General features: G+C 38.3%; 1 protein-coding gene across 3 annotated transcripts in view; it reads left to right on the forward strand.

Moving 5' to 3' along the window:
• Positions 1-16,534, forward strand: part of ABCA12 (ATP binding cassette subfamily A member 12) — a 197,727-nt gene that overhangs the window by 52,731 nt on the left and 128,462 nt on the right. For 2 of the 3 annotated variants that reach the window (XM_019938975.3, XM_019938974.3), the window contains exon 3: positions 16,387-16,478. In XM_019938975.3, the coding sequence (XP_019794534.2) occupies positions 16,387-16,478 (92 nt within the window). Of the gene's footprint in view, positions 1-6,531; positions 6,686-16,386; positions 16,479-16,534 lie in introns of all 3 variants that reach the window. The other variant, XM_019938973.3, reaches the window with a different exon arrangement.

Here is a 16,534-nt window from a genome sequence, read left to right on the forward strand (position 1 = left end):
AGTGACCATATGTGTGTGGGTTTATCTCTGGGCTTTCTATCCTGTTCCATTGATCTGTATTTCTGTTTTTGTGCCAGTACCATACTGTCTTGATTACTGTAGCTTTGTAGTATAGTCTGAAGTCAGGGAGCCTGATTCCACCAGCTCCGTTTTCTTTCTCAAGACTGCTTTGGCTATTTGGGGTCTTTTGTGTTTCCATACAAATTGTGAATTTTTATGTTCTTGTTCTGTGAAAAATGCCAGTGGTAGTTTGATAGGGATTGCATTGAATCTGTAGATTGCTTTGTGTAGTATAGTCATTTTCACAATGTTGATTCTTCCAATCCACGAGCATGGTATATCTCTCCATCTGTTTGTATCATCTTTAATTTCTTTCATCAGTGTCTTATAATTTTCTTCATACAGCTTTTTTTCTCCTTAGGTAGGTTTATTCCTAGGTATTTTATTCTTTTTGTTGCAGTGGTAAATGGGAATGTTTTCTTAATTTCACTTTCAGATTTTTCATCATTAGGATATAGGAATGCAAGAGATTTCTGTGCATTAACTTTGTATCCTGCTATTTTACCAAATTCATTGATTAGGTCTAGTAGTTTTCTGCTAGCATCTTTAGGATTCTCTATGTATAGTATCATGTCATATGCAAACAGTGACAGTTTTACTCCTTCATTTCCGATTTGGACTCCTTTTATTTCTTTTTCGTCTCTGATTGCTGTGGCTAAAACTTCCAAAACTATGTTGAATAATAGTTGTGAGAGTGGGCAACCTTGTCTTGTTCCTGATCTTAGTGGAAATGCTTTCATTTTTTACCCCTGAGGGCAATGTTCGCTGTGGGTTTGTCATATATGGCATTTATTCTGTTGAGGTAAGTTCCCTCTATGCCTACTTTCTTGAGAGTTTTTATCGTAAATGGGTGTTGAATTTTGTCGAAAGCTTTCTCTGCATCTATTGAGATGATCATATGGTTTTTCTCCTTCAATTTGTTAATGTGGTGTATCACGTTGATTGATTTGCATATATTGAAGAATCCTTGCATTCCTGGAATAAACCCCACTTGATCATGGTGTATGATCCTTGTAATGTGCTGTTGGATTCTGTTTGCTGGTGTTTTGTTGAGGACTTCTGCATCGATGTTCATCAGTGATATTGGCCTGTAGTTTTCTTTTTGTATGACATCTTTGTCTGGTTTTAGTATCAGGGTGATGGTGGCCTTGCAGAATGAGTTTGGGGGTGTTCCTCCCTCTGCTATATTTTGGAAGTTTGAGAGGGATAGGTGTTAGCTCTTCTCTAAATGTTTCATAGAATTCGCCTGTGAAGCCATCTGGTCCTGGGCTTTTGTTTGTTGGAAAATTTTTAATCACAGTTTCAATTTCAGTGCTTGTGATTGGTCTGTTCATATTTTCTATTTCTTCCTGGTTCAGGGTCGGAAGGTTGTGCTTTTCTAAGAATTTGTCCATTTTTTCCAGGTTGTCCATTTTATTGGCATATAGTTGCTTGTAGTAATCTCTCATGATCCTTTGTATTCTGCAGTGTCAGTTGTTACTTCTCCTTTTTCACTTCTAATTCTATTGATTTGAGTCACTCCCTTTTTTCCTGATGAATCTTGCTAATGGTTTATCAATTTTGTTTATCTTCTCAAAGAACCAACTTTTAGTTTTATTGATCTTTGCTATTGTTTCCTTCATTTCTTTTTCATTTATTTCTGATCTGATCTTTATGATTTCTTTTCTGCTGTTAACTTTGGGTTTTTTTGTTCTTCTTTCTCTAATTGCTTTTGTAAGGTTAGGTTGTTTATTTGAGATATTTCTTGTTTCTTAAGGTAGTATTGTATTGCTATAAACTTCCCTCTTAGAACTGCTTTTGCTGCATCCCATAGGTTTTGGGGCATCAGTTTTCATTGTCATTTGTTTCTTGGTATTTTTTGATTTCCTCTTTGATTTCCTCAGTGATCTCTTGGTTATTAAGTAGTGTATTGTTTAATGTTTATATTTTTTATAGATTTTTTCTGGTAATGGATATCTAGTCTCATAGCGTTGTTCTCGGAAAAGATACTTGATATGATTTCAATCTTCTTAAATTTACCAAGGCTTGATTTGTGACCCAAGATATGATCTATCCTGGAGAATGTTCCATGAGCACTTGAGAAGAAAGTGTATTCTATTGTTTTTGGCTGGAATGTCCTATAAATATCAATTAAGTCCATCTTGTTTAATATATCATTTGAAGCTTGTGTTTCCTTATTTATTTTCATTTTTGATGATCTGTCTCTTGGTGAAAGTGGGGTGTAAAAGTCCTCTACTATGATTGTGTTACAGTCGATTTCCCCTTTTATGGCTGTTAGCATTTGCCTTATGTATTGAGGTGCTCCTATATTGGGTGCATAAATATTTACAATTGTTATATCTTCTTCTTGGATTGATCCCTTGATCATTATGTAGTGTCCTTCTTTGTCTCTTGTAATAGTCTTTGTTTTAAAGTCTATTTTGTCTGATATGAGAATTGCTACTCCAGCTTTCTTTTGATTTCCATTTGCATGGAATATCTTTTTCCATCCCCTCACTTTCAGTCTGTATGTGTCCCTAGGTCTGAAGTGGGTCTGTCGTAGACAGCATATATATGGGTCTTGTTTTTGTATCCATTCAGCCAGTCTATGTCTTTTGGTTGGAGCATTTAATCCATTTACATTTAAGGTAATTATCGATATGTATGTTCCTATTACCATTTTCTTAATTGTTTGGGGTTTGTTATTGTAGGTCTTTTCCTCCTCTTGTGTTTCTTGCCTAGAGAAATTCCTTTAGCATTTGTTGTAAAGGTGGTTTGGTGGTGCTGAATTCTCTTAGCGTTTGCTTGTCTGTAAAAGTTTTAATTTCTCTGTCAAATCTGAATGAGATCCTTGCTGAGTAGAGTATTCTTGGTTGTAGGTTTTTCCCCTTCATCACTTGAAAGGTGTCCTACCACTCCCTTCTGGCTTGCTGAGTTTCTGCTGAAAGATCAGCTGTTAGCCTTATGGGGATTCCCTTGTATGTTATTTGTTGTTTTACCCTTGCTGCTTTTAATATTTTTTCTTTGTATTTAATTTTTGATAGTTTGATTAATATGGTCTTGGCATGTTTCTCCTTGGGTTTATCCTGTATGGGATTCTCTGTGCTTCCTAGACTTAACCATTTCCTTTCCCTTATTAGGGAAATTTTCAACTATAATAGGTTCAAATATTTTCTCAGTCCGTTTCTTTTTCTCTTCTTCTTTTGGGACTCCTATAATTTGAATGTTGGTGCGTTTAATGTTGTCCCAGAGGTCTCTGAGACTGTCCTCAATTCTTTTCATTCTTTTTCCTTTATTCTGCTCTGCAGTAGTTATTTCCACTATTTTATCTTCCAGGTCACTTAACCGTTTGTCTGCCTCAATTATTCTGCTATTGATCCCATCTAGAGAACTTGTAATTGCATTTATTATATTGTTCATCACTGTTTGGTTTCTCTTTAGTTCTTCTAGGTCCTTGTTAAATGTTTCTTGTATTTTCTCCATTCTATTTCCAAGATTCTGGATCAACTTTACTATCATTATTCTGAATTCTTTTTCAGGTAGACTGCCTATTTCTTCTTCATTTGTTAGGTCTAGGTTTTTATCTTACTCCTTCATCTGCTGTGTGTTTCTCTGTCTTCTCAGTTTGCTTAAGTTACTGTGTTTGGAGTCTCCATTTTGCAGGCTGCAGGTTCATAGTTCCTGTTGTTTTTGGTGTCTGCCCCCAGTGGCTAAGGTTGGTTCAGTGAGTTGTGTAGGCTTCCTGGTGGAGGGGACTAATGCCTGTGTTCTGGTGGATGAGGCTGGATCTTGTCTTTCTGGTGGGCAGGTCCACGTCTGGTTGTGTGTTTTGGGGTGTCTGTGGCCTTATTATGATTTTGGGCAGCCTCTCTGCTAATGGGTGGTTTGTGGTCCTGCCTTGCTAGTTGTTTGGCATAGGGTGTCCAGCACTGTAGCTTGCTGGTCGTTGAGTGGAGCTGGGTCTTGGCTTTGAGATGGAGATCTCTGGGAGATATTTGCTGTTTGATATTATGTGGATCTGGGAGGTCTCTTGTAGACCAGTGTCCTGAACTTGGCTCTCCCATCTCAGAGGCACAACACTGACTCCTGGCTGGAGCACCAAGAGCCTGTCATCCACACGGCTCATGATAAAAGGGAGAAAAAAAAGAAAGAAAGAAAGAAGAGAGCACTGAAACCAAAAAACAAATCCACCAATGATAACAAGCACTAAAAACTGTACTACAAAAAACAAAAAACAGACAGACATTACCCTAGGACAAATGGCAAAAGCAAAGCTATACAGACAAAATCACACCCAGGAACATACACATACACACTCACAAAAAGAGAAAAAGAGAAAAAATATATATATATCATTGCTCTCAAAGTCCATCTCCTCAATTTGGGCTGATTCGTTGTCTGTTCAGGTATTCCACAGATGCAGGTACATCACGTTGATTGTGGAGATTTAATCCACTGCTCCTGAGGCTGCTGGGAGAGATTTCCCTTTCTCTTGTTTGTTCGCACAGCTCCCACGGTTCAGCCTTGGATTTGGCCCCACCTCTGCGTGTATGTCACCTGAGGGCGTCTGTTCTTTGCTCAGACAGGATGGGGTTAAAGGAGCAGCTGATTCGGGGGCTCTGGCTCACTCAGGCCAGGGGGAGGGAGGGGGCACGGAGTGCAGGGTGAGCCTGTGGTGGCAGAGGCCGGGGCGACGTTGCAACAGCCTGAGGCGCGCGTGTGTTCTCTGGGGGAAGTTGTCCCTGGATCACAGGACCCTGGCAGTTGTGGGCTGCACAGGCTCCTGGGAGGTAAACCTGCCTTTTTTGAAAGTTCATTGTCTCTGTATTCCCCGAAGGGAGGAAGCTAGTGTTTTAGAATCAAACCTAATTGTGAAAAGATTTGTAATTCACAGCTTGCCTTTTATCTTTTTTTTTTCTACATCTTTATTGGAGTATAATTGCTTTACAATGATGTGTTAGTTTCTGCTTTATAACAAAGTGAATCAGTTATACATATGTTCCCATATCTCTTCCCTCTTGCGTCTCCCTCCCTCCCACCCTCCCTATCCCACCCCTCCAGGCGCTTTTGATCTCCCTGTGCTATGCAGCTGCTTCCCACTAGCTATCTACCTTACATTTGGTAGGGTATATATGTCCATGCCTCTCTCTCGCTTTGTCACAGCTTACCCTTCCCCCTCCCCATATCCTCAAGTCCATTCTCTAGTAGGTCTGTGTCTTTATTCCTGTCTTACCCCTAGGTTCTTCATGACATTTTTTTTTCTTAAATTCCATATATATATGTTAGCATATGGTATTTGTCTTTCTCGTTCTGACTTACTTCACTCTGTATGACAGACTCTAGGTCTATCCACCTCATTACAGATATCTCAGTTTCTTTTCTTTTTATGGCTGAGTAATATTCCATTGTATATATGTGCCACTGGTACAGCCACTATGGAGAACAGTATGGAGGTTCCTTAAAAAACTACAAATAGAACTACCATATGACCCAGCAATCCCACTACTGGGCATATACCCTGAGAAAACCAAAATCCAAAAAGAGTCATGTACCACAATGTTCATTGCCTTTTATCTTGACTCATGTGTGTGCCATCATCATATTTTACAAAGCAAATGTTAAAGTAAAGGTTACAAAACCATTAACTGTTACAATGCTTGTGGCTTTAGTATTGGGGAAAATCTGCATATTAATTCATACCATTATTATTGGTTTTTAAATAGGAAGAAAATGTTGTGTGTCCAGGATAATTAATTTAGCTATTATGTTAAATTTTGAGGACACCAAAAATATTTCCTGTATTTGGAAGATTGGCTGCATTTATAATGACTTTGATTACAAAAGAAGACATGTACATTGTGGGAGAAAATAGTTAATATACAGTCAAATGAAAGTAAACAAAGTCATTTGAAATAACCACCAAGGAAAAAAATTCCTCCAGATTTTTTATTTTTTTAATTTATTTATTGTTTACTTGGCCATGCCATGCGGCATGTGGGATTTTAGTTCCCTGACAAGAGATCGAACCCAAGACCCCTGCAGTGGAAGTGTGGACTCTTAACCACTGGACTGCCAGGGAAGTCCCACTCCAGATTTTTTAATATACTACATATATTTATATATATATTTTTACAATTATGGCTATTCTGGTCATACTGTTTTCTGATCTCCTCTTTTTAATAAGCAGTGTATTACAAATATTTTCCATATTATTTGACAACATTTTTATTGGCTGCCTTGTGTTTTATTATATGGGTACACTGTGATTTATTTTTAAAACACTCTGGCAAACATTCTTGCAGCTACTTCCTTAGAGTAAATCCCAGGAAGAGAAGTTTTTGGGGCAACAAGCATTTTAAAGTCTTTTGATACATGGGGGACCCAAACAGTCATAATGCAGAAGATAATTTCACAAAACTGCACTCCTTTCCCTTCCCAGGCAAACATCACAGTGATCTAATTATTGTTTGTTTGTTTGTTTTTAACTTTTAGGTTACCTTGCACCTCGAAACCTTCCTAGTACTGGCTTCTTCCCATTGCTGCAAACCCTACTCTGTGACACAGACTCTAAATGCAAAGACACACCCTATGGGCCACAGGATCTGCTTCGTAGGCAAGGAATTGACGATGCACAATTTAAAGACAGGTAGGGACACTTCCAAGTGTGTTCAGTTGCTGTGAGAGATCAGACCTTGTTTCCTTATGAGATATCCAGGAAGCCTTCCTAGGTTAGGTATACAACTTTATTTTCTCTATCTACAAATGTGATGATCTAAATATGAATGAACGAGGTGGGTACAAACTGGAATTACCATTTTTATGTAGGATTAAGCATAATCTACTTTGATGAATTACTCAAATTTTGCCTTTTAAAACTACTTACGGTTACCGGAGGATGGGGGTGGGGATAAATTGGGAAATTGGGACGGACATATACACACTGCTATACACAAAAAATAGATAACTATTAAGGAGCTACTGTATATCACAGGGGACCCTACTCAATACTCTGTGATGGTCTATAGGGGAAAAGAATCTTAAAAGAAAAACAAAAAGGGTGGATATACGTGTATGTATAACTGATTCACTTTGCTGTACACCTGAAACTAACACAACATTGTAAATCAACTATACTCCAACAAAAATCAAAAAAACAACAACAACAAAAAAAAACCTGGGTTGGCAAGGCAGTCCTTCTTAACTTCCCTCAGAGATTCTCTATCCTACCTCAAATTGTCAGTGACATTGCCCTAAGACTCGATCACAAGCATAAGATATAGGGCGATGTCAGGGATATTATCTCCTGGAAGAATAACATATTTATCTAGCTCTATGTGGAACTTCTAGATATAACAGAAACCAGGAAATGCAAATAAGGAAATTAAGGGTCTAGAAATCAAAGTAATAAAGTTGAAAGTATTCTTAACTAAACAGCAATCTTTAAATGAAGTTAATGTGTATGGTGTGAGAAGAAACTGTAGAATAAAGTTAGGGAATCTAGACCACTTACAACCTCAGTTTTCCATCCTGAGATTTTAAACCTAAAGAGACACCCAAGAGCCCAACTGTCTGTAGAACTGAGAAAAACATTGTAATCTGAATTGACCATGAGATTATCCTGGTAGAGATTTTTTTAAGTGTCTCGCAAGAAAAGATTATATTTATCTATAATCAGAGATATTTGGTTCCAAAATTTTAATTTAAATTCCTTGACATGTAGCACCATTTCTCCTTTAATATTATCTTTGTGATTTTGATCATCAGATAATATGGGAGATACTTTAAGAGAGTTACTAACTACAAGCTGCTTAGCATAAAATATCAACATGTCAAGAATTGTCCTGGGAAATGACTTGAGACACCTAATTATTGGGTTGCTAATTCACATTGGTTTTGTGAACCAAACAAATTCTCTACCATTTTGTTACTTGCATTGTAATGGAAAAGTAAGCAAAAAAGCAATAAAATAAATAAATAGCATAATTACTGATAATAATAAATGTATTAGCAAGAAAATAGAGCAGGTTAAGAGGTAGAAACTGAAAGGTGGGAATTTAATAGGGTAGCAAAAGAAGGGCCTCTGCTAGAAGGTGACATTCGGGTAGAGACCAACAAGGACAGGGAAAAACCAGCACCAGCATGTGAACATCTAGAAGATAAAATTCCAGGCAGAGAAATAGTCAGTGATCCTGAAGCGGGGACAAACCTGATCATTTAGAGGAACAGAAAGTCGGCTAATATGACTAGAACATAGTGAGGGATAATGAAAGCGGTAGGGGATATGGCGAAACAATAAAAACCATGAGAGAAAGAGCCTGAAGAATCAAACAGGTAAGCAAAGGGAAAGGATTTGTCTTTTGTTTTTAGTATAATGAGAAGCCACTGGAAATTTTTAAGCAGGGAAATGACATGACATATTTTCTATGAGACTAATATATTCTAGACATATACAAGCATTACCTCAGCTAGCAACTAGTTGAGTTGTGTATCTCTGCAAGGAGACCCAAAGCTGACTAGAGCCTATGCCCCCTTGTGTAATCAGTGTAGAGATAAAGTGAATGAATATTTTATTCATTCAACCACTTCACAGATGGTCTCTATGTCCCTATGTGAGTGATGAATTAGGCAAGGTTTATGCCTATGTTCTAGCAGGGTAAGGTAAATATTAAATCAACGATAGTAGGAGAAAGTGCAATGAAGAGTGCCAGAAGGATGCTGAAGCAAGACACCTCCATACTTAAAGTAGAAAGAGAGCTTTCAGCTGACATAATCAGGTAAATCTTCATGGAAAAGTTGTACTTGAGATGGACATTTCGTGAGCCAAGTGATAGAGAAGATATGGGGAAAATTAATGTCCATTATTTACAAATTGGATTACAGCTTCAGCTGGGGCTCTCATCTTTGTATCTTTTTTTTTTTTTTTTTGTGAAGAACTAAGTAACAATGAGGGAAATAGTTAACAAAATCTAAGAAGTCCATAAATATACCTCTGCTCAAAGAAGTATTTTTCTATGTAAAATACTCCAAATCCATGGAGTCCCCTGAGATGAGCCATTGAGTTAGTTTTGGAACCAGGATTAAAGTCCAGGTTTATTTTACACTCTGTCGGTTATTCTCCAGATAGCTGATCATGTCTCTTTGTTTTCAGTTTTATTCCAATCTCCAGGTATTTTATTGAGCTCAAGCTCTATATTGCTGTATATTCAGTATTTTCTCTAAACTACCAAGTAATTGGAACTTAATTTGGAAAATGATGTACAATAATAAAATTGCATTGATATTCCCCACCATGCTATTAACTTTTATGCTTTATAGCCATGCAGTGAAACTGGGGCATGGTTACTAGGTAAGCCGTCCCATACTAAGTAAGCCATTGCACTAAATTACTTCCCTTTGGTGAAGAAAGATTCACCAGCATAGCCTCATTAAGAAACAAAACAGTCAGGGAAAAAAAAAAATGCCGTCTTTGGCTTCATCAAAAGAGGAGGCCCACCTGGGGCTTCCCTGGTGGCGCAGTGGTTGAGCGTCCGCCTGCCGATGCAGGGGACACGGGTTCGTACCCCGGTCTGGGAAGATCCCACCATGCCGAGGAGCGGCTGGGACCGTGAGCCATGGCTGCTGAGCCTGCGCATCCGGAGCCTGTGCTCCGCAATGGGAGAGGCCGCAACAGTGAGAAGTCCGCGTGCCGCAAAAAAAAAAAAAAAAGGCCCACCATGTTTATTTTGAAAGACATGATCACACTCAGTCACTACTTGCTGGTCAGTCGCCAAGTTTTTTCATGCGTTTTTGCATTGGCACCAACCTTCTGTTATTAAATTCATATTTTTCTTAAGCATTAGCTTCAGGATGAGGTGCTTTAAAAAAAAATTCAACACTATACTCAGCATCAACTGTAACTAGCTGTCTGAAAGAAGAAATGATTACATTTCTGATTTTTTGGCCCTTAATGCACAAGGGATGATCCAACATCATGGGACATAACCTTGTGGTCCTTCCTTCCTGCCCTGCCTCTAAGAATACATCAGAATGGCTGTGCCATTGCTCACACAGCTGGCAAGTGGCAAAGATCATCTTGCAGAGCTCACAGGGTCATTATTTGGAGAAGCAGTTCAACATTCCTGCAGCTCCTGTGGGGTATTGCCTCTGTGGATTTACTCCCTATCTCTGTCATGTCGACACTCATCCATGACCTGTGTTTTCCAAATTCATACCTCTGCTCCTATTGAATGGCTCCTACAGAACTTGAAACATAGCTAATCAGATTCTATTCAGGGAAATTTTTTAAGTGCCAAGACTTTTGTTTAATACTGAAAAATATGGATGTGTTTAGAAACTGACCTGAAGGTATTATTGGGAATATAAAGGAAGTGGAAGTAAAACAGTTATGTGTCCTCATTTGACTATAAAGATGAGGTGAGATGTATAAGTCTCACACTGTATTAATTTCAGAGTAATTATTAACCATCTAGTAATCATTTTAGTGAGTATTCATATAAAAATAAAGGTTAAAATTTCATTTATCAAAAACAAAGTGGAAGGAAGTCTTAACTGCCACACAGGCAAAATTGTTAATTCATTGAGTTAGAATGTATTGAATGTGTACCACCTGCTGGAGACAATGCAACTCACTATGGATACATAGATGACTAAGGCATATCCCTATATAAACTTAAAATCTAGTGGGAGAGAGAGATAGAGACTACTAAACAGGTAAATTAATCTATGACGTGGTAAATGTGATGAATATTTGTTTAGTTCTCACTGTGCCCAGGACGTCAGACAACAAATGGTGAATAGTTACACAGACACCCTGAGACATTGTTTCTGCCTGAGGAATATGCATCTGACTGTTGGATATATTATTGGAGTGGAGAGAGGTTTGAGTGGGGAGATATCAGAAGAGTTCTCCGGAGACCTGTGTGAGTAAGATCATTAAGGACAGATAGGGTGGTGGTTACCAGACTAGAGGAAGGTGTATTTGAGATAGGCCATAAAAAAAGAATCTCAGAACTTCATAAAGGAAAGAAATCAATGGCGGCCCTTGTAGAGTCAGTTTAGAGGAATAGGCAGGTAGCTTTGCTGCTGACTGTGATGGCAAAATGACAAATTCCCTTGTAGTGTTGCCATATTAATCTGCCTGTGTCAGGGCTAGGTAGAACATAATACGTACAGGGTCATCTGAAAGCTACTGTGATGTTATCTCCTCCTCTATATTCTATGTGCTTCTGATACACCTATACCCCCAAGGCATTTCCTCATCTGCCCATCATGGTGCCTTTAGAAATGTATTAGCTCAGATATACATTATATCTCCAAAGTCCCTCCAAAGAGTATAAAAAATCCTAGGACAGAGCAACATATGAAGGCATTTCTAAATCTTAACACCTTAATGATATAGATTGTCGATTGGTAAGTGAGCTACCTAGAAGAGAGGTGTATGTTGAACATGGGCAGGCAGGGGTTGTATCTGAAGCATAGATGACCCTGAAGGAATGAACATCAGAATGAAATTGAAGAAAATAATGAATAAAATTAAAATGACTTCTTCTTGGGGGAGTCAGGAAGGACAAGCGTATCAAATCACTGAGGAGGCCTCAATGCCATTACAACATTCTTATTTGTACTTAAAAGTCAGTAATGAATGTCATCTGAAGCTGGAATCAGAACTGGACCTGGAGCAGATTTCATGCCTTCTTTCCAGGTGTCACTACATACCGTATAATTGTGAGTCTGGGGAAAAAGGGAAAAAATATAAAAAGTTTAATCCTTAAAGACAAAAAAAGAATGTCAGAATTTTCTTTTTAGGATTTGCCATATGTGTCTTTCCTGGAAGCAGTTCCTTTTAAAGACAGAATTACCATGGCACACATGGATGCCGCCCACACAGGTAGTCTTTCCCACTCACAGGAAATACAGAGACATTCAATATAAGTGCATAAATCCTACCGTTGCAATGATATCTATAAATGTGTCATTTCCCCAATGTACCTGTTGGTAGACATGTCTGAGAAGAAGTAAAACTACTCTGAGCCTAGTTTCCCTCCTGGTATCTTAAATTTAACATTTTGAATCCAAGATGTTTCCCTTATTAAATTCCTTTTCAAAGTAGAGCACTATAAATACGATAGAAGCAGACTCTACCTCTTCAACATCTTAGAGGCAGGCCCTTAGCCATCTCCGTGGTACTGTACATGTGGCTGGGTCCAGTAAAAGGCAGTAAAGTGATGCCATGGGCCACTTGGAGATTTGACTCAGGCTTTCTTGCCTCACCCAGAAGGTTGAATTCTCTGGACTCAGGTGAGCCTACATGCTGGATTCAGGGGCATCCAAATTTTGTATAATGCCTTAATATACCTCCCAGAGACATCTAGTATGAGAGAGATTCTCTGAGACTTTCTTAGAGCTATTCAGAGTTCCTGAATAGGATTTTTAAATCTCCTGAGTAGGTCCTAGAGAGTGGGATTAGGGAAGAGCCATCATTGAATAAATCCACTTCTCTGTCACAGCCTAGTGCAGGGTTTCTCAATCTCAGCATTATTGCTACTTGGGATCAGATAATTCTTTGTTGTGCTGTGCACTGTAGAATGTTTAGTAGCATCCCTGGCCTCTACCCACTAGATACCAGTAGCATCACTCCCGTCCAGTTGTGACAACTAAATATTTCTCCAGATATTGTCAAATATCCCCTGGGAGCAGGGGAGGGAGCACAAAATTGCCCCCAGTTGAAAACTACGAGTCTAGTGAAAGTATGAAGAAAAAGATTTTAAGGTAGCAAGAGGCATGAATTAGGTTATGATTCTAGGATCTCGCACTGTAAGAAACACAAATGACCACTCTAATTGAGCACCCCCAGTCATGTGTTGTCATCATTCCCTAGGCATGTCCTTACTTAGCTATTACAATTAACATATTATAGTCCCTGTTTTTTTTATTTGACTTGCCCATTATATTACATATCGTGGGAATTTAATAAATGTTAGTGAGTTTATGGACGAATATGGTGGATAAAGTGTAAGATTGATTATATGTTTGTGTCTGTGGTGCCACCTCTGGTGTTTCCTCTTCCAAGGACCTTTGCAGAACCAGGTGTGCAACAGTGGAAGCAGGGCAGGCTATTTAAAAAAAAAAAAAAAAAGACGCTTCCTTAGCTGTCAGTTCTTCGAAGTGATATTCTTTATTATCTATTATTCAGTGCTTGCCATGTGCTAAACATCCTACCATCTGCCAACACAGTGCACTGTAAATAGACTTTTCTCAAGCATTTTACAGTCTGAGGAGAAAATTGATCATTACTTCAAATGGAAAATTCCTCTTATGAGTAAACTGATAAAGAAATTAAATAATAAAATGAAGAAAGGGGTACAGAATTCTGGGTAAGGTACTTCCCCTCTTCCCACCTCACCAGCCAGTGCTCACTGGTTCCAGATTATGAATGATAAGGGTGCGTCCATTTGGTGTCCAGAGATCTTGAAGGTTCTAGTATTGTAAGATTATGTGGGGAGTATAGATACATAAGTATGGGGCTTCAGCTCCATACCGATGGTGAAGGCTGTGTCTTTGTACCATCTTCTTTGTGGGCACTTTGACAGTTAATATTGGTGAGTGCCTATGATGACAGGGCCCAGAGAGGCACTTGTTAAGGACATCTCACCTAGTACTCACAACAGCCTTGCAAGATAGGTGTATCATTCGTAATTTTCAGATGAGGCTGAAATTTTTCAGGAAGAGGCAGAGCTGGGATTCAAAAGATATCTAACAGCTCCAAAGTTCTTTCTTCTACATCCCAGCAACACTGTCTCTTTTTATTTAATCAGCCATCCTATCTTATGGTTCAGTGCCGTGCTAGGTGTTTTGAATAAAAAGAGCATCATCATGGTGCCTACTTCCAAAGATGTCACGGCCTAAAATGGAAAAGTGGTAGGAATAGGTACACAGACAAACATAATACACTTAAAATTTATATAAAGTAAGTATGTACAAAATGCTTAAATTGTGTAAAATGATGGAAAAGATACTGGTTCTCATTCATCACTCTAAGAAGCATAGAGTTCTCTGTCTATAAGTATGGTCAAGCTAATTAGAAAGCTCAGAGATTACACTTAATTCAGTAAGACTGGATACCTTCCTGTCCTTTAGTAATTTAATAGGGAGTCAAAAAGAACTAATTACCTTTGCTTGGGGGAGGTAAGCTGTATTTCAACTTAGAGCCTTAATTCATCTTTTTACCCACAATGCTTGATGTTGCACATTTATTTTGTGGTTTCCATTTTAAGAGTTGACAGACAATAGTTACGTTGAGCAGTGGCAGAGGACACATGCCATGACACTACACACTGTAAATGCAAAGCAACACTGGGGAAAATTTGCAGGAAGATGACCAGCAAAGCACGTGTGAGATCCCATGCTCTCTCCCTGACAAAAGGCCGTGCCGGGACCACCTAAAAGGAGATGAACCGCCTCCCCACTCCTGTAACGTGGGACTTGTAGGCAACCGTGTAATTGTGGGCACTTCCTGGTCAAGGACGGGTCCTGTTAGAAAAGAGGCCTCCAGAGTTCCTTGTCTGGAAGAGCCATTTTCTGTTGAGCAAGTTCAAACCTGTTGAGCCAGCAGCTTGCTGGGAAGGGGATGAACTTGTTTTGGCATTGAAAGAATATTTGAAGGAATAATTTTCGGGCTCTTATCTGAACGTGGGAAATGGGCAAGGTGTCCCCTGTAGCGTTGATGCAGCTTTTGCTTCTCCAAGCTCACACTTCCTTAATTTCCCATCACCTCTTTTTTGTTTCTCCCCCACTCCCATTTATTTTTCAAGTCTCTGTTTTCTCGTGCTCCTTCTTTCTTCTTTTTGATGTTTGTCACTCTCCCTTTGGTTTTTGTTGCTGTCCCTATTCCTTAAAAATTTTATGAAGGCAGTTCTTCCCTTTATTTCAAAATGTGTTGATATTCAGTAGTGTTTCTTACAGTATTTCAAGCTGAACTAAAAAAATGTCGAGAAAAAGAAGAGTGTACTTGACTTTCTCAAACTTTCTAAAACTTCTGTTTGAGAGCAGGAAAAAGGTTCAGGTCATTTCTTATTTTTATCTGAACAGTTTTCCCATCCAAATAGTCAGCATAAGGAATGTAAGAAGATTTAGGGGAATACAGTCATGGTCATGAATAATTCAAATATACATTAAGAATGCAGAACTTTTAGAGCAACCAGTACATTTTATAGAGAATATTGGAAGAACACTAGGGAATGGAAACAAATATCACCCCTTCTTATCATTTTTATTAAAAGGACATGCTGGGAAAAAAACAGATTTTTTTTTTCCCAATTATAAATCATAAAGTATCCTGGAACCAGGACTCAGATCTTGTTTCTAAAAAGGGAAATCAAATCGAACCACAGTAGCAAGCAGAACTTCTTGCTTTTCCACTGTTATCTTTTTATATCCATTCTTATGTACCGTAAGTAAGCTTTTTATAAACAATCAGACAAAATTCAGATTATTCATTCCAGACATCTGGACTTATTTCACTCTTGAAATAGATATATTTATTTTAGACACTTACTTTAGGAATATCAAGTTTTCAAGAAAATATGATTATTTCCATTTTAATAATAATAAACAGGAAGCAATTTTTTTAAAAGAGGGTTACTGAATTGTGGAGTGGTCCAATAATATTTTCTTCCAAAAGCTGGTGTGACCATGTTGTGCAGAGATTCCTGGCACCACATGCTATCATTACAGCCTTGATACACTCAGTACAATTAAAACCCTGAGTACATCATTATTTCTGTAACACCTGGTGCCACCTGTAATGACACCAACCACAGTGCTTAGCACAGACTAGATATTCAATAAATGTGTCTTCTCCTTCTTCTTTGAATCGGTCTTGCAAGTATTCATCTTTGCCAGTCTTCAAAATGCCATCTATAATTTAACATAGAAAACTTCTTTTTCTTTCGTGGTTGACAAGTAAGCAGACCTTGATTTCAGTCTCTGAAGCACCCTTTGACTACCATCTATTTGGGATCCGCCATCTTTTTAAAAGAAAAGATGTATATCATAAATATTTTCAGTATTTAGCTCTAAAGTCCTTTTTTCTTTCTATAAGAGTGAAGTAAAAAATAAGTATTTTAAACCTTATCTAGGCCATTTTCTCTGAGTAAAAATTTACCTTGTAGGAGCCCTTATATATTCATTCGTATATGGTTAGGTGAGTTTTGTCATTAAAATCCTAGAAAGTAGATTAAAAATTTGAAAGTCCTAGGAGAGCCCTGGAATCTACCATATAATACATTGCTGTAACTAACTGAAATTAATGTGAGTGAAGTTATAGAGTTCTTGCTTTTTCTTCTCTAGTGAAATTCTGAGAAAGTCACCCAACCTGGAGAAGGACAGCAATTTATCACTCCAGAGCACTGAAGTTCCAGAAAAAAGGCACGCATCACTGGGTAAGCTATCCTCTTCTGCCCAGTTTAGAACAGGCCTTTTGGAACAACCAGTAAAG

This window comes from Tursiops truncatus, chromosome 7, assembly GCF_011762595.2.
Source record: "Tursiops truncatus isolate mTurTru1 chromosome 7, mTurTru1.mat.Y, whole genome shotgun sequence".
Classification (NCBI taxonomy): Eukaryota; Metazoa; Chordata; class Mammalia; order Artiodactyla; family Delphinidae; genus Tursiops; species Tursiops truncatus.